This window comes from Mustela nivalis (assembly GCF_964662115.1).
Source record: "Mustela nivalis genome assembly, chromosome: 5".
In the NCBI taxonomy this organism is placed as follows: domain Eukaryota; kingdom Metazoa; phylum Chordata; class Mammalia; order Carnivora; family Mustelidae; genus Mustela; species Mustela nivalis.
This window is the reverse complement of record NC_139024.1, coordinates 78,085,651-78,108,694: the sequence shown is the minus strand read 5'-3', so window position 1 is coordinate 78,108,694 and position 23,044 is coordinate 78,085,651. Positions and strand designations below refer to the sequence as shown.

Below are 23,044 nucleotides of genomic sequence, written 5' to 3'. Positions count from 1 at the left end.
CTATAAGGGAATGTTATAAAAAAGAACTTTCTGCAATGACGGAAATACTATCCGTCTGTTATCCAACATAGTAGCCATTGCCCACCTATGGTTAATGAGCACTTGAAAACTTGAAATGTGGATAGTACTTAAAGAAAAGAAATTTTGAATTTTATTTCGTTGCCACTGATTTAAATTTAAATAACTACATGGAGCTTGCAGATATTATATTGAAGATCAAAACATACATACACAGAGAAAGGACAAAGGGAGATTAATATGCAAGCACATTCTGTGAATATACTTTGTGACATACTGGAGTCACTTTTTTTTTTTAAGATTTTTATTTATTTCTCTGACAGAGAGAGATCACAAGTAGGCAGAGCAGCAGGCAGAGAGAGAGTGGGGAAGCAGCCTTCCTGCTGAGCAGAGAACCCAATGCGGGGCTCAATTCCAGGACTCTGAACTCATAACCTGAGCCGAAGGCAGAGGCTTAACCCACTGAGCCATCCAGGCACCCCTGGAGTCACACATTTTAAAAGAACATTAATCATGTAATAATTGAAAAGACAAAATTAATACAAAAGGTAAAACAAACTCTCAATTTAGAACATTCTAAAATAAATCTATCAAGTTAGTGGCATAACCAGGCAGAACGAGATTTACTTACTTCAAGTAACTTTTTAAAACACAGCATTTTGACTGTAAATCACTAATGGCATACATCCTAAGAACAAAACTAACTGAAATGAAATATCAATATGCACACATTAATCTTGTTTTATTCTGAAACTATTATATTTACATTGTACAATAAAAGCAAGTGAGTAGTTTTGTTCATGTCATTAGTAACCAAGCTTTTCTGTGAAAGAGAAAAATACAAGAAAAAATACAATATAGGCTCATGATGAATTTCTCTTAAAAAAAAAATGCTCTCCTTAGCTGTCTACTGAAATGACTAGAAATGATGACAACCCTAAACAAGGAACATTTCTAGCATCTAGGTTATAATTTCTAAATAACAATTCCTAGTAAAAGAAACAATTCTTTGAAGATGGCCGATTCCAGGACCGAGCCAGAAAATGTATACAATGAGCCTGGAACACCTTACATGAGAAAGAAATATATCAAACAGAAATAATTACATGTGAAAAGGACTCCATAGCCAAGGAATATCTTGATTATGAAAAGCAATAATGATTAATCACACTGGATTGAAACATATACATATACAAATTAGAAACTCATAATGATAATAATAACAAAACATCACTTTTGGAGATTATTAGACCAATTCACTACTCTGAGGATTTATAAATAGTCAAGTATTTACTCTGCCATTTCTGTAAAAAAGTTTTTCAGGATTTCCATTATTAAGTAATTCCAGTCAAGGACAAAAAGAATGCCAGAACTAGAATCACCATTTCGCATCTCCTAGTGAAACACTGAATAAATGCAAATCAGGACAAATAACCCAGTTTTTCCAATAAATCAATGGCATGGAAACAAAGAAAGAACTGTTTTAGAAAAAAGACATAAATGACATAATGACTGAATGAAACGTATGGACCTTCTTTGGATCATGACTCGACCAACTATTAAAAAAAAAAAGAGAGAGAGACATCTTAAGAAAAAGGAAACTTCTATATAGACCACATTTTAGATAATATTAAGGGATTACAGCTAATATTTCAGAAAGGATTAAAGCCACAGATATTCACAATGAGGTAATTTAAACAAAAGCAAAAACAAAACCCAGGGGTCCTTATTAGAGATGCATACTAAATTTATACACTAAATTATTCAGATAAATTGACATTATGCCTAAAATATGCTTTAATAATTCTCCAGAAAAAAAAAAAATGCAGGAGTAAAGGGGAGGAAACTGTATAAGAGGAGCAGAATAGAGGGAAGAATACGGACAGAATGCTGATCAAAGCTAAAGTTTAGTGTTGGGTATATGGGAGTTCATTAGACCATTTCATTTTATTTTTTTAATTTTTTTTTAAAGATTTTATTTATTTATTTGACAGACAGAGATCACAAGTGGGCAGAGAGGCAGTCAGAGAGAGAGGAAGGGAAGCAGGCTCGCCACTGAGCAGAGAGCCCGATGCAGGGCTTGATCCCAGGACCCTGGGATCATGACCTGAGCTAAAGGCAGAGGCTTAACCCACTGAGCCACCCAGGTGCCCCCATTAGACCATTTTAAATGAAAGTTTGAAAGTATCCACAAAAGAAAGCCCAGCCATGAATTTGTGTAAATACATGTACAAACACATGCACACACACAGTTCCTCAGTTTAACTTCCTAGGGTTCCTGCCACAGGACTCCCAAAGAAAACGAAAGATACTGATTTTATATTCTTTTGAATAAAGCCTAAGAAGGGCCCAAATCATTGAGGGCCTATCAAATGATTAATAAAACAATGAAGTTACTGAGAACCTACCAAGCTCAAAAGAAAGACAAAACAACTAGTGAGACATTTTTGGCCAAAGATAAAATATAGTTCCTCTCCTCATGGATTTTACAGTTCATTAGGAGAGAGAAATGCAAAAGTAATTATACAATAATGTAACCTATGAGATGACTTCACAGAAAGAGTAAAGCATGAAAAATGAGGAGATACTACTATCTAACCAAAAGGCAAGGTTAGATAGCTTCCAGACACCAGAGAAAGGAAGAAACTTGTCTGATGACCCTGGAAGTCAGAGAGTAGAAGGTGAAAAGAGACCAAAAAAAAAAAAAAAAAAGGCTTTGAGAAACAAGGAGAAGCTGTCTGTCCTCATGCAAAGGAATGTGGCTACGCGTGGAGGCAAAGAGAGATCAGCAAATATTTTAAATAGAGTTACTGCATCTGGTTTTCATTTCTAAAGGACCACTCTGAAAATTAATCATCATTAGGATAAATTATAGGTTGAACTGGGAAAAAAAGCAGTTAGGATCTCACTGACGTAATCTGGACAACAAATGACAATCCGAGCTAAGATGTTTTTAATAGAAATTTAAAGAGTAAACAACATGTGGTTATTAAGGAGGCAAAAATCTATACATGGTGATTAATTGCATATATAGAAAGAGAAGTCAACAATGACTTCCAGGTTTCTAGCTCACTCAACTGTGTGGATGATGGAACTGTAGAAAAAAAAAAATTATATTCAGTTGTAGAAGTGGTAAGACTGAGATGCTCGTAAATATTCCAGATGTCAATTATCTGGTATAAATCTGAGTACAGATTCAACAGTCAGGTGAGCAATATACGTCAGAATTGTCAGTGTACAACTAAAATTGCACTATTGGAAGAGATCAATCTGGATGATAGGTGGCAGAGGAAGAGAAGTCTACAAATGCCAAGAGGCAAGTAAGCACAAGGTAAAATTGAAACACTTCAAAGAAAAAATATAAATTAAAAATTCAACATTAGAAGTACCTATCTTTATACCTCATTCATAAAATTATCAAAAAATTTACAAAGTAGAAAAAGTTTAAAAAAAATTAAAACGTTTAAGATTAACAAGAATTAAAAGTATTCAAATGAGAAAAACTATAGAAAAAACAATTACATACAAGATAAAGTGACCAGAAAATAAGAATGGTTAATAGAATTTCAGTGTTAATTAAATAATTCTTTATGAATGCATAAATATACATTATCTTGTGAGTTTGATTCAGAATTAAATAATTCTTTATGAATGCATAAACACATATTTTGTGTATTTAATTCATAAACTTACCAAAGATGAGGAACTAAATACCTCTAAATGATTAAAACAAGTTACCCATTTAGGAGTATGAATATGAAAAAAGTCTCAAATAAATATGTATATACTGCCCTCATGGGGCAGTAATATGTAGTTCATTAAAATACAAGCAGAAAATACACTGGACTCCTTGGATATAGTTTAATCCTAATTATTCTAGCCAATGAAGAAGCAACACTGGTGTGACTAATAACATAAACCATCTAAAAGTCATTCATGTACATATTTCTGCTTATACCAGGTTTCTTTCCTGATTGGGAAGCATTAACTTTGTATTCCAAGAGGTGTTGTAACTTTAAGGTGACCTGGATCAAAAATTCCATGCACAGATAATTCGGAGCTGATATTCCATGGGTAAATAAATCAAATCAGCTTTTAAACACCATTAAATAATGTTCCTTTTTTCTGTCAAACTGCACTGTACTACAAATCTCAAGTAAAGGTAAAGTAAAGTAAAAGGTAAAGATATTAAAAAAATGACTTACAATAACACATGTTGGGACTTCACGAAGAGAATATTCTGCTTTATTAGGAAGATCCTGATTGCCTACCAGCTCATAAACAGCAGGATAAGGTAACAAGTTCACCAATCCTAAAAAAGACTAGGCAGGGAAGAAAGAAAACACTGTCATTTAAATGGTACATTTTTTCAACCACATCCATAGTATAGTTTTATAGGAGTATGACTATGAGGGCTAATTTTTTAAATAAGCCTAATTAATCCACATAAATGTGAAATATATACCTGCTAAGTACCAAATAGCTAACATCAGCAATATGTGCTCACAATGAATTAACAATTGTAACAGAATATATAGGAGTTGGAAAATGTTTTAAAATATCTTGTATCTCCTGAAAAGTTTGGTTTTGAGGGGAAAAAATGAAATGACCCATCCTTCTATTATTTGCATTATTATAACTGATGCATAAGAAATACAAGAGAGTAACACTGTGGGGCTCTGGAGCAAGATAATAAATTCTAAATATTCTTACACTCAGGCCACAAGGCTTTCTTTATCCTTTAACTACATTCACTGGAAATCCAACTAACCTAAACATTATAGTTAATTTAAATTTTTTAAAGATTTTATTTATTTGACAGAAAGAGACACAGCGAGAGAGGGAACACAAGCAGGAGGAGTGGGAGAGGGAGAGCCAGGGTTCCTATAGAGCAAGGAGCCCGATGTGGGGCTTGGGGTTGGATCGCAGGATTCTAGGAGCTGCTTAATGAATGAGCCACTCAGGCACCCCTATAGTTCATTTTTTTAAATAAAGGTTTTATTTATTTATTTGACAGAGAGAGAACACAAGTAGGCAGAGCAGCAGGCAGAAGAAGGGGGAGGAGAAGCAGGCTCTCCACAGAACAGGGAGCTGAATGATGGACTTGATTCTAGGGCCTTGGGACCATGACCCATACCAAAGGCAGCCTCTTAACCAACTATAGTTAATTTTTAAAAGCCCTGGCTTTTCCTATCAAAACCAGCTCATTTTCTGGTGTAATCTTAACAAGTTAATCTCTCCATGAAGTTTTAAGCTCTTACTCTCATTTCACTTTACTAAAGGCAACGTGAATATTTTTCTCAGGCACAGTTCATTCTTTGGATCCCCTACACAAAAGCATGCAGTGGTTGCCCATAACAAGAAGCTTAACTTAGCATGACTTTCAGGCACTTTACTAATTGACACCTTTCTCAGCTTCATGGTGTCAAAAGCCTTATTTTCCATTATTCCTCAGCAGGAAGTCACTACTTCAGTCAATTGAATGTCTGCGGTCTCCTTCAAATAAATGACTTCCACATATGCAAACCTTTTTATCCTAACAATATATTACTCAAGCCCTCCCACTTACTCATTATCCCACTTCATAAGTTTGCCACATTTTTTTCTAGAAGGCTTTCTAATGAGCTCTATTCACCTCTAGAAACCCAGTATCCTGCCAATACTTGTATGTTTCATTTGTACTGTATTAACTGTATTTGATTGTAACGATAGTATTAAGTTTTCTGCCTGCCATTTTAGAAGTTCTTCACTGGATTCAGAAAATTTGAGAATCAAATTAAGAATTTTCACTATAATCAGAACATGAGAAAATTTAAAAGAAGTTAATTCGATCTCTCACATAATAGATGAAAAAACTTAAGGATCAGAGAAGTTAAGCGACTTGGCCAAAAACACGCAGTCAGATAGCTGGTAGCAGAACTAATCAATATTTTCTTACTTTCAGGCTAGGTTACTCATTCCAGATCCCAGCATAATCGAACGCTATTTAACAAGGCACCTATGCTACACAGTCTTTGTTTGAGGACTTGGAAGGTTCAGTTCATCTTGCCCCCACCTCCACCCCTATTATGCCAAATGAAATATTCCTTAACAAATAACAGTGGTTATAGTGAATATATTTAACACAGTGGGTCTTAACAAATATTGCTGTAGAAAAATGACCTCTTTAAAAGCTTCCTTTTCTTCCCATGAATATTCCACAAAATGAAGATGGAATTTCAAAGTATTTCTAAGGAAATAATCTATATACTACTGATTAAAACCTAGTATCATTTGCATAGCAATAAAGTTATCATAAAGTAGAATAACTAAATTTAATAACCTAGTTACAACTTACTGAATGCTTATCTAAAGAACACTATGCAAAAACTGTTCACTATAGAGAAAAAACAAAAAGTGGTAGCAAGAAAAGGATGTTTAAGGAATGTGTCAATTAATTATACAGAAAATGAACTGCCGGGAAACTACAAAGTTCATGGCCACCTACAAAACCACCTAGGAAAAATTCACTAATCATCAAGGTGTTTACCACAAAAATGATTAAGATAGATTCCATATTTGTATTATTCATCTAGTTTATGAAAAAATAAGTTAAAAAAAAGAAAATGCTTTAAACATGGAAATATTTTAAAATGTTAATATTAGCCCAATATTTAGAGTTATAAATGTCTTATTTAAAATATCCTTCCCATCAACTGTAGCCATGACGGATTACAGGAAACTTAATAAATGTTCATCTTAACATCTGACACTGTCCATCAAGATATATGGTCTTTAGGGGCGCCTGGGTGGCTCAGAGGGTTAAAGCCTCTGCCTTTGGCTTGGGTTGTGACCCCAGGGTCCTGGGATCGAGCTCACATCAGGCTCTCTGCTCAGCAGGGAACCTGCTTTCCCCTCTCTTTCTCTGCCTGCCTCTCTGCCTACTTATGATCTTTGTCTATCAAATAAATAAATAAAATCTTTAAAAAAAAAAAGGTATATGGTCTTTACAAATCACATATCAATACTAAACTGAGAGTTTTTGTATTATTTGCACATGAGGCATTCCATAGGTGAACATGAAACTTCCTCCTTTCATCTAAGAAATAAAACCATTCAGACCACATAGAATCATGATTACTTCTGATATGGTATTCTAAACTAATTATATAGAACATAAGGTAAAAATAATTTTGTAATTATATTTGAACAAACTAAACAATTTTAAAGAAACATGGGAAAATTTCAGCAGCTTGTTTCTAGAAGAAAAAAAGCACTTTTCATACAATGAGCATTTTTTAAAAACATTAGTATACTGCAAAATTGTGATATCTTAATAAACAATTGTAGAATTTAAGAAAATATTTATAACATAATCATGAGTTACCATAAAAACATAAGATGTTGCTAATATCAAACATTAATTATCCTAAAATTTATATTAGCACAAAACATTTTACTTCCATGTCTTGAAGAAAATAAAGCTTTGTAAGTAGTAAGGAAACTAATTAAAGGTTAAATATTTGATATATTTTGAGACTAAACCATTTTAAAATTACCCAAGATCAAACACTTTTTTATGAAATAAAACTCCTTCAGGTTGAAAATGATCACCCATTCACTTACTAATTCAAAATATTTTAACACCAGCTGCTTATTGGCAATTATGCCAGATGATAAAAGTAAAAATATGAATGAATAAAGGAATGGTCCCTGCCCTCAAGGACTCACACAGTAATAGAGGACAAATACACTATTAGAGCATTTTAAATGGTTCTCCAGGGGTGCCTGGGTGGCTCAGTTGATTAAGCATCTGCCTTTGGCTCTGGTCATGATCCCAGGGTCCTGGGATCCAGCCCCACATGAGGCTCCCTGCTAAGCAGGAAGCCTGCTTCTCCCTTTCCCTCTGCCTGCTACTCTGCTTACTTATGTTCTGTCAAATAAATAAATAAAAATCTTTAAAAAATTAAAAATAAATAAAATGGTTCTCTAAATCACCTGATAGTACCATACTATGGAAAAGGATGGAAGGACATTGGGAGGATCACATTATACAGCAAAGCAAGAGGTGATAAGAACTGTCACTGCAAAGTAGCAGGCAGGTAGGCAGATGTACTATGTTAACGAGCACTAATTTTATCCTTTAGAAAAAAAAAACAAAGGTTTTCCAGAAAAGTAATGAAAATTTCACATTATCTTATAGATAGAAAGCTATGAAGGAAAACAGTTGTGAGGGTAGACAATACTGGGAAAAAAGAAATTAAGATTCAGAGTTCTAAGAATGAGATATCAACTACACTTATTACACCAAAACTGTATTTTTAAGTGTCTACTACAGAAATCAGAAAGTGATTTAAAAAGGCAAATTTGAGATAAGAGAATCAAACCATTTAAAATAGTTTTACACCTTTCTAGTCTGTATGCCTTTTTTTTTTCCCTCGTCTTATCACACTAAGATCTAATACAATGCTAAATTGGTAAGAGTAAGCAGATTTTAGGTCCAATATTTCACCATTAAATACGAGATTCACGTTTTTGATAGATTGTATGTATCAGATTGAAAGAAATCTGCTGGGTTTTTATCAAATATGGGCATTTAACTTTGTCAAATGATGAGTCCATGTCTACTGATATCATCATATGAGTCTTCTTTATTCTATTAATATAGTGAATTATTGTCCCATTTTAGAATAAGAAACCAATTTTCTGTTGCATGGGATAAACCCCACTTGATCATAAAAAATAATAGATCCTTTTATATATTACTATAAGCAATTTGATAATATTTTGTTAAATATTTAAGTCTACACTCCTATTTGTCTTTTTTTTTTTTTTTGATAACAGTTTTTTCTAATCCACATCAATATTTTGCTGGCCTCCTCACATAAGTTAGAAATTGATTCTTCAACCTCTGTTTTGTGAAAAACTTTTTGTGAGATTGGTGTTCTTTCTCCTTTAACAGTTTCATAGAATTCACCACTGAAATCATGTGGCTCTCTATGGTAAGTTTTGTAATAATTTGATTTCTTTAACAGAAATATAGCCACTAAGAATTTCTGTTTTATACTGGGTCAGTTTGGTAAGCATATTTAAGAAGTTTGTCATTTTTATCTTAATTGTTTAATTTATAGCATAAAGCTGATTGTAATATTCCTTCATTATTCCCTAGTAACTATGGGATCTTCGGTGAAACTCTTCTTTCATTCTTGATTAATTTGGGGTCCCTCATTTTCTTGATGTCTCTAGCCAGGAGTTTATTATTTTTAATAATCATTTGTAAGTACCAAATTTTGGTTTTGTTACTTTTCTAGTTTGTCTTTTTTCTGTTTCACTGATTTCTGCTTTATTATTTCCCTTCCTCCATGTTCTTTGGATATAACCTGTCCTTTTTCTACTTTCTTCTAGAGTGAGAACCTGACTCTTAATTTTAGATATTTCTAATATAAATATTACAGTTAAATTCCTCTTAGAACTCCTTCAGATACATTTGCAAGTTTTCTATTTTATTTTTATTTTCTGCTTTAAAATATTTCCTTGTTTCCCTTATGACTTCTTTGAGCTGTGTGTAATTTAGAAGTGTATTTTCAAATATTTCAGATTTTGCAGTTTCTAGCTTGTGATATTCAAATTCACTGTGGTCTCAGAACACACTTTGTATTATTCCAATCATTTTAAATTTATGCAGACTTAATACTCTAGCCCAGCAAGTCTCTTGGTAAACATGCTGAGTGCTCTTGAAAAGAATATGTGTTCTGCAGTCACTGAATATAGTATCCTATAAAGAGCAATTAGATCAAATGATGACTAGAGATATTCATACCATGTACCTGAGAACAGACTGAAATATGTTACATCAATTGCTAAAAGAGGAATGTTAGTATCTTCAACTGTTACTATCCAGTTGCCTATTTCTTCCTTAAGCTATTTTAATACTTCATATATTTTGAATCTCATTTCTAGGACCATAACTAACTTATGGCTGTTATATCTTCCTGATATATTGACCAGATTATGTTCAAATGTTTCTTAATCCAACATTACTTCATTTTCTATGTCTCTGACATTAAATACTGCTACTGCAAGTCTTCTAATGTATACTTTTCCTTTCTTTTTTATATTCATTGACTTTCAACTTACCAGTGTCTTTTTCTTTAAAGTGAATTTCTTCAGAGACAGCGTATTATTGGGTCTTATTCTGAAAATCATTAGTCTCTTACATGTAATACAATTATTGATTAGGGCTACAATTTCCCATTTGTTTTCTTTTTTCCCATCCCCTTTCTGGGTTTTGGGATTATTTTTAGAACTTTATTTTAGCTGTATCTTTTGCATTTACTTAGTGGTTTTTCCAGGTCAGCTATCCAACATACCTCTCTGTGGTGTTGGAAATGTTATATTAATTGAACTATGCAAGTCACTAGTTCCATGTGGCTACTGAACACTTAAGATATGATTAAATGTACTTGAGGGACTGCATCTTTAACTTCTATTTTAAGTAGGTTTATATAACCATATGGTACTATTATCTATCATATTCTAAAGCACAGATAACAGAGAAGTAAGAGGAGGGTGAACTGGAAATAAATTTAGTGTACCTCATATACTGAGGCCACATTATTATTTTCTACAATTTAAAATATAGCAAAATTAAATCCAGAAAGTAAAATTAAATCCCAATTTTCTAGGGAATAATATTTAGAATTAATAGCTGGGTACTAAGAATGTTTGCTATGAGTTGTTTCTAGATAATTCAGTCGGTAGCTTAGAGGAGCATACATTTTTTTTTTTTTTAACAGAAATTAACATTAGTTTAAACTAACATTTCTAATGCAAAGTCAAATTAGTTAAATAAAATCCCAACCTTATAAGAGAAAAAAATATTTTTAGGGATTAAAATTAATGTTGTTCCACTTCATGTAAAATTTAAGAATCGTGAAACCACATAGATTTGTATACCATTAATACCGCTTGCTTATCCTGTGTGGTAGACCTGTCATATATATTAACTCTAAGTATAAAATAAATCACATTATTGTGATAGTTTTCTTATAAACAGTCTTATGAATTAAGAGAAAAACAGGTTTGTTTGTTTTTTAAGATTTTATTTATTTGAGAGAGAAAGAGTGCACACACGAACACAGGTGAGCAAGGGGTAAAGGGAGAGGCAAAGGGAGTAGAAGAGAGAGGAAGGGAGAGGAAAAAAGGAAGAGAGAGAATTTCAAGCAGACACCACACTGAGGGGGTGGCTTGACAGAAGGCTCAGATTTCACACTCCTAAGCCAAAACCAAGGCAAATGCTTAATGGACTGAGCCGCCTAAGTGCCCCAACAGGCTTTTTTATGCTCAACTCACCTACCTGCAATTTCTTTTCAGTCTGAAAATCCAAATATCCATCAGGTATCATTGTCCTTCAACCTGAAGAAATTCTTTTAATGTTAAATAAAATGCAGGTTTGCTGGAAAATATTTTCTTAGCCTTTGAAGTTTATTTTAATTTTATCCTTGAGTATTTTTGCTGGATACAGAATTCTAGGTGGACTGGGCTTCCCCCCTTTCAGCACATTAAAGATATGCTATTATCTCCTGGCCCCTGCAGTTTCTAATTAGACATACGGCAGTTTCTAACAGCACACTTTACTGCTATTCCTCTGTGTATGCAATTTTCAATAGCTTCTTTCCAGATTTTCTTTTTATCTTTACTTTTCAGCAGTTTGTATGTCTATAATGAGCCTTATTGTGCTTTCCTTTGCATTTTCATTCTTTGTATATTCTTCCTTGGGATTCACTAAGATTCTTGATCTGTAAGTTTACGTTTTTCAAGATATTTGGAAATTCAGTTTTTGTTTAATATCTTTCTGTCCCATTCTCTTTCTCTTCAATATACCAATCAAATGTATTAAACCTCTTGATACAGGTCTCACAAATCACAGAAGCATCCCTTAGTTTTTCTCTCTGCTCTTCAGATTATATAATTTCTATTGATCTATCCCAAGTTCATGGACTAGTTTTTCTGTCATATTTAAATATTCTATTAAGCTCATCTAGAAAATTATTTCAGATAAGATGTTTAGTTCTAGAATTTCTATCTGGTTCTTTTAAATGGTTTCTATTTATGTACTACAATTTCCAGTTTCGTTACTCATTACAAGCATATTTTCATTTGCATGCTACTTATAACAACAACTTCAAAATTCTTACAGATAATTCCAACTCAATCTCTATTACTTGCCTTTTTCTGGGTTTGAATCACATTTCTCTTATTCTCCATATGTCTAGTAATTATGGACTACATCCAATATATTATGAAAGATATATTCCACAATGCTGATTTTTTTTTAATTTTTTATTTTTTATAAACATATATTTTTATCCCCAGGGGTACAGGTCTGTGAATCACCAGGTTTACACACTTCACAGCACTCACCAAAGCACATACCCTCTCCAATGTCCATAATCCCACCCCCTTCTTCCAATCCCCCTCCCCCTAGCAACCCTCAGTTTGTTTGGTGAGATTAAGAGTCACTTATGGTTTGTCTCCCTCCCAATTCAATCTTGTTTCATTGATTCTTCTTCTACCCACTTAAGCCCCCATGTTGCATCACAACTTCCTCATATCAGGGAGATCATATGATAGTTGTCTTTCTCTGCTTGACTTATTTCGCTAAGCAAGATACGCTCTAGTTCCATCCATGTGTTGCAAATGGCAAGACTTCATCTCTTTTGGTGGCTGCATAGTATTCCATTGTGTATATATACCACATCTTCTTAACCCACTGAGCCACCCAGGCACCCCATATACCACATCTTCTTGATCCATTCATCTGTTGATGGACATCTAGGTTCTTTCCATAGTTTGGCTATTGTGGACATTGCTGCTATAAACATTCGGGTGCATGTGCCCCTTTGGATCACTACGTTTGTGTCTTTAAGGTAAATACTCAGGAGTACAATTGCTGGGTCAGAGGGCAGTTCTATTTTCAACATTTTGAGGAACCTCCATGCTGTTTTCCAGAGTGGCTGCACCAGCTTGCATTCCCACCAACAGTGTAGGAGGGTTCCCCATTCTCTGCATCCTCGTCAGCATCTGTCATTTCCTGACTTGTTGATTTTAGCCATTCTGACTGGTGTGAGGTGATATCTCATTGTGGTTTTGATTTATATTTCCGTGATGCCGAGTGATATGGAGCACTTTTTCATGTGTCTGTTGGCCATCTGGATGTCTTCTTTGCAGAAATGTCTGTTCATATCCTCTGCCCATTTCTTGATTGGATTATTTGTTCTTTGGGTGTTCAGTTTGCTAAGTTCTTTATAGATTCTGGACACTAGTCCTTTATCTGATATGTCGTTTGCAAATATCTTCTCCCATTCTGTCAGTTGTCTTTTGATTTTGTTCACTGTTTCCTTTGCTGTGCAAAAGCTTTTGATCTTGATGAAATCCCAATAGTTCATTTTTGCCCTTGCTTCCCATGCCTTTGGCGTTGTTCCTAGGAAGATGTTGCTGCGGCTGAGGTCGAAGAGGTTGCTGCCTGTGTTCTACTCAAGGATTTTGATGGATTCCATTCGCATATTGAGGTCCTTCATCCATTTTGAGTCTATTTTCGTGTGTGGTGTAAGGAAATGGTCCAATTTCATTTTTCTGCATGTGGCTGTCCAATTTTCCCAGCATCATTTATTGCAGAGGCTGTCTTTTTTCCATTGGACAGGCTTTCCTGCTTTGTCGAAGATTAGTTGACCATAGAGTTGAGGGTCTATTTCTAGGCTCTCTATTCTGTTCCATTAATCTATGTGTCTGTTTTTGTGCCAGTACCATGCTGTCTTGATGAGGACAGCTTTGTAATAGAGCTTGAAATCCGGAATTGTGATGCCACCAACTTTGGCTTTCTTTTTCAAAATCCCTTTGGCTATTCAAGGTCTTTTCTGGTTCCATATAAATTTTAGAATTATTTGTTCCATTTCTTTGAAAAAGATGGATGGTACTTTGATAGGAATTGCATTAAATGTGTAGATTGCTTTAAGTAGCATAGACATTTTCACAATATTTATTCTTCCAATCCAGGAGCATGGAACATTTTTCCTTTTCTCTGTGTCTTCCTCAATTTCTTTCATGAGTACTCTATAGTTTTCTGAGTATAGATTCTGTGCCTCTTTGGTTAGGTTCATTCCTAGGTATCTTATGGTTTTGGGTGCAATTGTAAATGGGATTGACTCCTTAATTTCTCTTTCTTCTTTCTTGTTATTGCTGTAGAGAAATGCAACTGATTTCTGTGCATTGATTTTATATCCTGACACTTTACTGAATTCCTGTACAAGTTCTAGCAGTTTTGGAGTGGAGTCTTTTGGGTTTTCCACATATAGTATCATATCATCTGCAAAGAGTGATAATTTGACTTCTTCTTTGCCGATTTGGATGCCTTTAATTTCCTTTCGTTGTCTGATTGCTGAGGCTAGGACCTCTAGTACTATGTTGAATAGCAGTGGTGATAATGGACATCCTTGCCGTGTTCCTGATCTTAGCGGAAAAGCTTTCAGTTTTTCTCCATTGAGAATGATATTTGCGGTGGGTTTTTCATAGATGGCTTTGATGATATTGAGGTATGTGCCCTCTATCCCTACACTTTGAAGAGTTTTGATCAGCAAGGAATGCTGTACTTTGTCAAATGCTTTTTCAGCATCTATTGAGAGTATCATATGGTTCTTGTTCTTTCTTTTATTGATGTGTTGTATCACATTGACTGATTTGGGGATGTTGAACCAACCTTGCAGCCCTGGAATAAAACCCACTTGGTCGTGGTGAATAATCCTTTTAATGTACTGTTGAATCCTATTGGCTAGTATTTTGGTGAGAATTTTCGCATCTGTGTTCATCAAGGATATTGGTCTACAGCTCTCCTTTTTGATGGGATCCTTGTCTGGTTTTGGATCAAGGTGATGCTAGCCTCATAAAATGAGTTTGGGAGTTTTCCTTCCATTTCTATTTTTTGGAACAGTTTCAGGAGGATAGGAATTAGTTCTTCTTTAAATGTTTGGTAGAATTCCCCCGGGAAGCCATCTGGCCCTGAGCTTTTGTTTGTTTGGAGATTTTTAATGACTGTTTCAATCTCCTTACTGGTTATGGGTCTGTTCAGGCTTTCTATTTCTTCCTGGTTCAGTTGTGGTAGTTTATATGTTTCTAGGAATGCATCCATTCCTTCCAGATTGTCAAATTTGTTGCGTAGAGTTGCTCATAGTTTGTTCTTATAATAGTTTGTATCTCTTTGGTGTTAGTTGTGATCTCTCCTCTTTCATTCATGATTTTATTTATTTGGGTCCTTTCTCTCTCTCTTTTTTTTTTTTTTGATAAGTCTGGCCAGGGGTTTATCAATTTTATTAATTCTTTCAAAGAACCAGCTCCTGGTTTTGTTGATTTGTTCTATTGTGTTTTTGGTTTTATTTCATTGGTTTCTGCTCTGATCTTTATGATTTCTCTTCTCCTGCTGGGTTTAGGGTTTCTTTCTTGTTCTTTCTCCAGCTTCATTAGGTGTAGGGTTAGGTTGCGTACCTGAGACCTTTCTTGTTTCTTGAGAAAGTCTTGTAGTGCTATATATTTTCCTGCTATATATTTGCCTTTGTTGTGTCCCACAGATTTTGAACCATTGTGTTTTCATCATCATTTGTTTCCATGATTTTTTTCAATTCTTCTTTAATTTCCCGGTTGACCCATTCATTATTTAGAAGGATGCTGTTTAGTCTCCATGTATTTGGGTTCTTTCCAAACTTCCTTTTGTGGTTCAGTTCTAGCTTTAGAGCATTGTGGTCTGAAAATATGCAGGGAATGATCCCAATCTTTTGATACCAGTTGAGTCCTGATTTAGGACCGAGGATGTGATCTATTCTGGAGAATGTTCCATGTGCACTAGAGAAGAATGTGTATTCTGTTGCTTTGCGATGAAATGTTTTGAATATATCTGTGATGTCCATCTGGTCCAGTGTGTCGTTTAAGGCCTTTATTTCCTTGCTGATCTTTTGCTTGGATGATCTGTCCATTTCAGTGAGGGGAGTGTTAAAATCCCCTACGATTACTGTATTATTGTTTATGTGTTTCCTTGATTTTGTTATTAATTGGTTTATATAGTTGGCTGCTCCCACATTGGGGGCATAGATATTTAAAATTGTTAGATCTTCTTGTTGGGAAGACCCTTTGAGTATGATATAGTATCCTTCCTCATCTCTTATTATAGTCTTTGGCTTAAAATCTAATTGATCTGATATAAGGATTGCCACTCCTGCTTTCTTCTGATGTCCATTAGCATGGTAAATTCTTTTCCACCCCGTCACTTTAAATCTGGAGTTGTCTTCGGGCTTAAAATGAGTTTCTTGGAGGCAACATATAGATGGGTTTTGTTTTTTTATCCATTCTGATACCCTGTGTCTTTTGACAGAGGCATTTATCCCAATAACATTCAGGGTAACTATTGAGAGATATGAATTTAGTGCCCTTGTATTGCCTGTAACGTGACTGTTACTGTATATGGTCTATGTTCCTTTCTGATCTACCACTTGTAGGCTCTCTCTTTGCTTAGAGGACCCCTTTCAATATTTCCTGTAGAGCTGGTTTTGTGTTTTCAAATTCTTTCAGTTGTTGTTTGTCCTGGAAGCTTTTAATCTCTCCTTCTATTTTCAATGATAGCCTAGCTGGATATAGTATTCTTGGCTGCATGTTTTTCTCGTTTAGTGCTCTGAAAATATCATGCCAGCTCTTTCTGGCCTGCCAGGTCTCTGTGGATAAGTCAGCTGCCAATCTAATATTTTTACCATTGTATGTTACAGACTTCTTTCCCTGGCTGCTTTCAGAATTTTCTCTTTGTCACTGAGACTTGTAAATTTTACTATTAGGTGACGGGGTGTGGGCCTATTATTGATTTTGAGGGGCGTTCTCTGAACCTCCTGAATTTTGATGCTCGTTCCCTTTGCCATATTGGGGAAATTCTCCCCAATAATTCTCTCCAGTACACCTTCTGCTCCCCTCTCTCTTTCTTCTTCTTCTGGAATCCCAATTATTCTAATGCTGTTTCGTCTTATGGTGTCACTTATCTCTCGAATTCTCCCCTCATGGTCCAGTATCTGTTTGTCCCTCTTTTGCTCAGCTTCTTTATTCTCTGTCATTTGGTCTTCTATATCACTAATTCTTTCTTCTGCCTCATTTATCCTAGCAGTGAGAGCCTCCATTTTTGATTGCACCTCATTAATAGCTTTTTTTATTTCAACTTGGTTAGATTTTAGTTCTTTTATTTCTCCAGAAAGGGCTTTTATATCTCCCGAGAGGGTTTCTCTAATATCTTCCATGCCTTTTTCGAGCCCGGCTAGAACCTTGAGAATTGTCATTCTGAACTCTAGATCTGACATATTACCAATGTCTGTATTGATTAGGTCCCTAGCCTTCAGTACTGCCTCTTGTTCTTATTTTTGTGGTGAATTTTTCCGTCTTGTCATTTTATCCAGATAAGAGTATATGAAGGAGCAAGTAAAATACCAAAAGGGTGGCAACAACCCCAGGAAAATATGCTTTAACCAAATCAGAAGAGATCCCAAATCGTGAGGGGGTAGAAAGGGAATAAAAGAGGTTCAAAAAGGGAGAGATAAAAAAAAAAAAGAAATAAAAGAATTTAAAAAAAAGAAAACGAATAAAGAAAAATATAAAAAAGAAAAAATATATATATTAGATAAACTAGATAAAAAACGTTAAAAAAGAAAAGGGTAAAAGTTTAAAAAAAATTTTACCAGAAGGTGAGAAAAATAACAAAAAATGAAAAAGAAAAAAATTAAATTATCTGCAAGACTGAAAAAAATCACAGGGAGAAAGCCATGAGTTCTGTGCTTTGCTTTCTCCTCCTCTGGAATTCTGCTGCTCTCCTTGGTACTGAAACCGCACTCCTTGGTAGGTGAACTTGGTCTTGGCTGGATTTCTTGTTGATCTTCTGGGGGAGGGGCCTGGTGTAGTGATTCTCAAGTGTCTTTGCCCCAAGCGGAACTGCACCGCCCTTAACTGGGGCCTGGCTGAGTAATCCGTTCGAGTTTGCTTTCAGGAGCTTTTGTTCCCTGAGCCCTTTCCGTAGAGTTCCGGAGGACGGGAATACAAATGGCGGCCTCCTGGTCTCCGGCCCGGAGGAGCCGAGAGCCCGGGGCCCCACACCTCAGTGCGCCCTCAGAGAACAGCACCCAGTTGCTCCCGTCTGCCTGACCTCCGGCCGCGCTCCGAGCCTGCGACCAGTTCCAGGTAACACCGAGCTGTGATCTTACTGTTGGCTCTGTCTCTGTAGCAGGCTTTCCTGTTCCAATACCCGCAAGCTCTGTGACACTCCGACACCCCCGATCCTTCTGTGACCCTGCGGGACCTGAGGCCACGCTGACCCCGCGTGGGCTTCGCCCCGGTTTATCCTCTGGAGTGATGTCCCTCCGTGGAACAGACTTTTAAAGGTCCTGATTTTGTGCGCCATTGCTCCGCCGCTTGCCGGGAGCCAGCCCCTCCCCTCGAGGTCTATCTTCCTGTCGCTTTGGATTCACTTCTCCGCCAGTCCTACCTTTCAGAAAGTGGTTGTTTTTCTGTTTCCAGAATTGCTGTTGTTCTTCTCTTCGATCTGCCGATGGATTTGCACGTGTTTGCAATCTTTAGAGAAGCTATGTAGGTGATCTCCTGGTAGCTGAAGTAGTCTCAGCCTGCTACTTCTCCGCCATCTTGACTCCTCCCTCCACAATGCTGATTTTAACTTAACAGTTTAACAGGGCAAATTCATGCTCTAAACTCTGACCTCTGTGGTAAGAACATCTGATATCTCTTGAGTCCAAGTTCAGGGGAGAGTCTTATATTTGGATGGCATACAAACAAAATTTAAGTGCCCCCTATGTACTTCTCTCCTTCCCAGAGACTTCCTTCCATGTGTCAGCTCCTGTGTAGCCCTAAAACTTTTCTCTTTTGATTTTTCAAACTTGTTAGAACATGGATATCTCTGTAGATTCTTGCCCTCAGGCAAAAGTCTGTTAAATCCAGAATCTCAAGCAGTCCAATCTATTCATCTGCACACTGACTCCCCTCCTTTTTTTGGAGTTCGGGGAGTCTCTTTTTAGCCATTCTGTTGCTTTTTTAAGTCACTTTTCCAGAGTTTGTGTTTACTACTGGAGGGAAGTAGCCTAGTATTACAGAAAACAAAATTCCTTTTTTTAAAATAATTTTATGACATTTTCTTTTAAACTTTCCCAGGCTGCCATAAAGTCAAAGTTAGGAATTCTCAAGTCATTTAGCTTTGGTGAAATTTGGGAAATATGTCAAATACATAAAAGCCATTGAATTATAATAGAACATTGTATAGGTACTTTAGAATTTCTCCTTTTTTGGCACATTACTCTAAATGACAATTTTCTATTAGATTTAAACAAAGGGCAAAAGCTTCCTTTTTTTTTTTTTTCCTTTGGTTGATTGGATTTTGTTTTAGGGTTTTGGTAGGGTGAGTGAGGTTGTTTTTCATAATGTCTGCTGTGTCTTAATCTTCGATAGAAAACAATTACAGTAAAAACAATGTGAAAGGAAAACATTCTTATGAAATGCAATTCCCATTAAACACTAGTAGTTCTCACCACTTATTTTGAAAACAAAAAAAAATTAGAACTGAAACAAAGGAGTTAAAAGAAAGTTAGGAAAAGCTGCTGATTGTACCTAATATATATAAAGTCAGGATGAAGTAATTTCTGAGAGAGATACCCAGATCATTCCCTACCTTTTGACAGCTCCGGTCAATAGGATCCACTGGAGTAGATCTGGGATGGGTTACTCTAACATCATCTCTTCCACATTCCAGATTGGCCCATAATTCAGTTATAAGTGCATTAATAAATCCTAAGAAGAATTATTTTACATTATTTTACTATTTCTTGGGATTATAGAGAAATACATAATTATCCCTCTGACAAGAATGGTCCACAGTGACAACAGACACATACTTACATCTTGAGTAAAAAATAACTTCTAACCTTGGTAAAAATTGTATCTCCTACTGTTCACTATATCTTCATGATACCTCACTGTCATAAAACTGCATAATGACTAAATTCTGAGACACTATCTCCCTGGAAAACTGAATTTTGAGTCTTAACAATTTATCCCTTAGCCAATAACATCTGAGCATGTTTTCCTGAAAAGTAAGATTTATACTTTACTCTGCAAATGGGCCAACAATGAAAGGTGGCTGAAAGGTGGTATGTGTGTGTGTGTGTGTGTGCATGTGTGTAGGAGCTATCAGGAGGCAGGGTAGGCAAACAGTGTGTGTTCCTTATCCCAATATATATACTAATATAACTTTTTTTTAAATTCTTATGCTTAAATCAATTGAATTTCACACAACTTTTGGCTCAACAGAGTTTAAATTCTCATGAGTAAGATACTATATGACTAAATGAAAGTGATTATTAAGGTTGATTATTAAATTTTTATGAACAATCAAATTACATAAAAAAGTGTAAGACAGAATATCTAATAAAATCAGTAAGTTCATAATAACATCAGAGCAGAAAGGCTCCTGTGATATAAAAGAAAAAATATGGAATCTGAAATAAAAAATATCAGGGTTGAAATTATAAACCTGCCAGCTTAATAGTGGTATGTCCTTATACAAATCCCTTAACTTCTTAGAGCATCAGTTCCCCCTTTTGAAAATTGAAATAGTGCTATATTTGAGGGCTGACATGAAGTATAAATGGGATGATATATGTAGAGTTACTAATATACTACCCTAAGACATCATAGGAACTCAATCAGTGTTAGTCTTCTCTCCATTGCCCTGTAAGATAACTGATATCATGAGGCTTAGAAGCTTAATGACTTGGCCAACAGGGAAATCTGAGGTTAAATCTAGTCTCCATATGCTTCCATTAATGTGCCTCTACTATGGAAATATATTAGATTATATACCAAATAGAAGAAGAAATAAGTTGTTCAGTTTATGACAACTTCTACCAAGAAACATGTTTCATAATATTCCAAATTAGCTTGTCAAAAAACTTTTAAGATATATTATAGTAAAATATTTTCATTTAAGGAGAGAATCAGTTGTGGTCAGTGATGTTATAATTCATCAACCCTAAGCTTTCAAAAATATAACCATAGAATCTCTATTAGAGGTATGTCTTGTCTCTGGTTCAGGGTTCAGATAACCTTAGATATCTTAAGTTAGCAATGTTTAAACTTCTTAAAAATCCAATCCATAGTAGATAATACATGCTGACTGCAAATACAGTGGTGAAAACTAAGTGGTAAGAGGAAAGCTTTCAAGAAGCAAAAGAGGAAGAAGGGAAATAAGGAAATGGGATGTATGTATGTATGCTAACTATCGTGGTTGTAAATTCTGAAGCATATACGGGCCACTAAAACTGAGCATTAAGAAATCCTGTAAGATTCAAAAAAGGAAAAAAGAAAAAAAGAAATCCTGTAAGATTCAGCTGTACTGAGAGGACAACATCCTTTTGATTTATAACATAAAGACAATTTTTTAAAGCATCAAGTACTTCTCAGTTTAATTCATTATGTTCCCTATTCTCAAAAAAGAGAACAAGGCTGTGTGTACATATATCTTTCAAGAGAAAAAAAAATCCCATTGCAATTTCATGGAAGTGAAAAAATAAAGGACACCCTGTAACTTTCCCTTACCTAAGAGAAAGTAACAGGGAAAAGGACTTTAGAGTAAACATCCTGAGAGCTGATCATGCCAGTTAAATTCTCCGTCGGCCTGCTCATTTTATTTAAAATAATCAGAATTCTAATTAAAAGGAAAACTTACCCGAACTTTGTAGTGCTATTGCACCTGCTGCTGTGGATGCCACTTGTGTCACCAAAACTCCATAGCCAAACTTTTTATGCCTGCTAATCTAACAACATAAGTAAGAAACAATGAAAAGCAGGAAAACATAAAATGCTAATACTTTCTTCATACGTTACATGCAGAGTAACTGATTCTCCTTATTACAGTACTACAAATTCTTTCAGGTAAAGATAATTAGCAGCAAACACAAATCAGACACCCTATCAATGAGTTAATATTTTTCACAATCCTATTTCAGATATAGGTCCTAGCCCTAGCCTTCAAATTAAGTAGATTTTTGCCTTGAATGAGTCACTTCTCTAGGTCTCAGTCTCTTCATACATAAAATAAGCAACTTTGACCAGATGAAGATTAACATGCCTTCTGACTTTAAATTGTATTATTTTATTCCTTAGTTTAGTTCTTCAATAATAAATTTCCTCATTAATAAATCTGTATTATCAGTTGAACTATACTTATAAATAGCCGAGAAACTTTAAAAAATAATATCTTCTTAATGGTAATTATTTTTAGAGGAAATCAGATTTTTTTCTCCTTGTTATATATATATATCACAAACACACACACACAAAGAATTCTCATCAGTAACACACAGGTTTCTAAACAGTGTTGTGGAAAACCTTGGATAATTTGTTATGTCCCAAAGAGAGTACTATACATATATTCATGGTAAAGCACAAAAATATCACGCTTGGCAAAAAACAAATATGAAAATAATAAACATTAAAAAATATTCCTTCTCAGATCTTAGTTATGACCAGGTTGGCTAATAAAATGGCTGAATTCTAAACAAAGTTAACTAACCATTTATAATTTTTATTTTTTCAACATTCCATTAAAAGGATCTGTTTTAATCAAATTTTAAAAATATAAACTGTACGTTCAGATTTGAGGGCAAAAAGAAAAGTAGGAAGGAACTAAAAGATCATGGGAAAGAATTAGATTTCTTCAATTTTCTGCTATTCATGTTTTATGTTTGCTTTCCTTTTCTAATTTTATTACTTATCTTTTCCACTTTCCTTAATTTACCATACAATAGTTCTGTAGTTAGATAACACAGAGGTACAGAAATATGAATTTTTTTTCCTGCTTGCCCTCTTCTGTAATAACTCAAAAAATACCTTGCACATCAGTCATCCCCACTGACTCTGCTGATTTTGATACTAATAGCCACAGGAGCCTCCCAAATTCATATTAAGTACT

The 23,044-nt window shown here is 35.0% G+C and overlaps 1 protein-coding gene across 2 annotated transcripts in view; it reads right to left on the bottom strand.

Annotated features, from left to right (window-relative positions):
• The window catches only part of TBC1D32 (TBC1 domain family member 32), a 248,907-nt gene that overhangs the window by 139,883 nt on the left and 85,980 nt on the right, over positions 1-23,044 (bottom strand). For both annotated transcript variants that reach the window (XM_082730010.1, XM_082730011.1), the window contains exons 20-22: positions 21,800-21,887; positions 19,745-19,863; positions 4,224-4,340 (exon numbers count right to left, since the gene is read on the bottom strand). In XM_082730010.1, the coding sequence (XP_082586136.1) occupies positions 4,224-4,340; positions 19,745-19,863; positions 21,800-21,887 (324 nt within the window). The remainder of the gene's footprint in view (positions 1-4,223; positions 4,341-19,744; positions 19,864-21,799; positions 21,888-23,044) is intronic.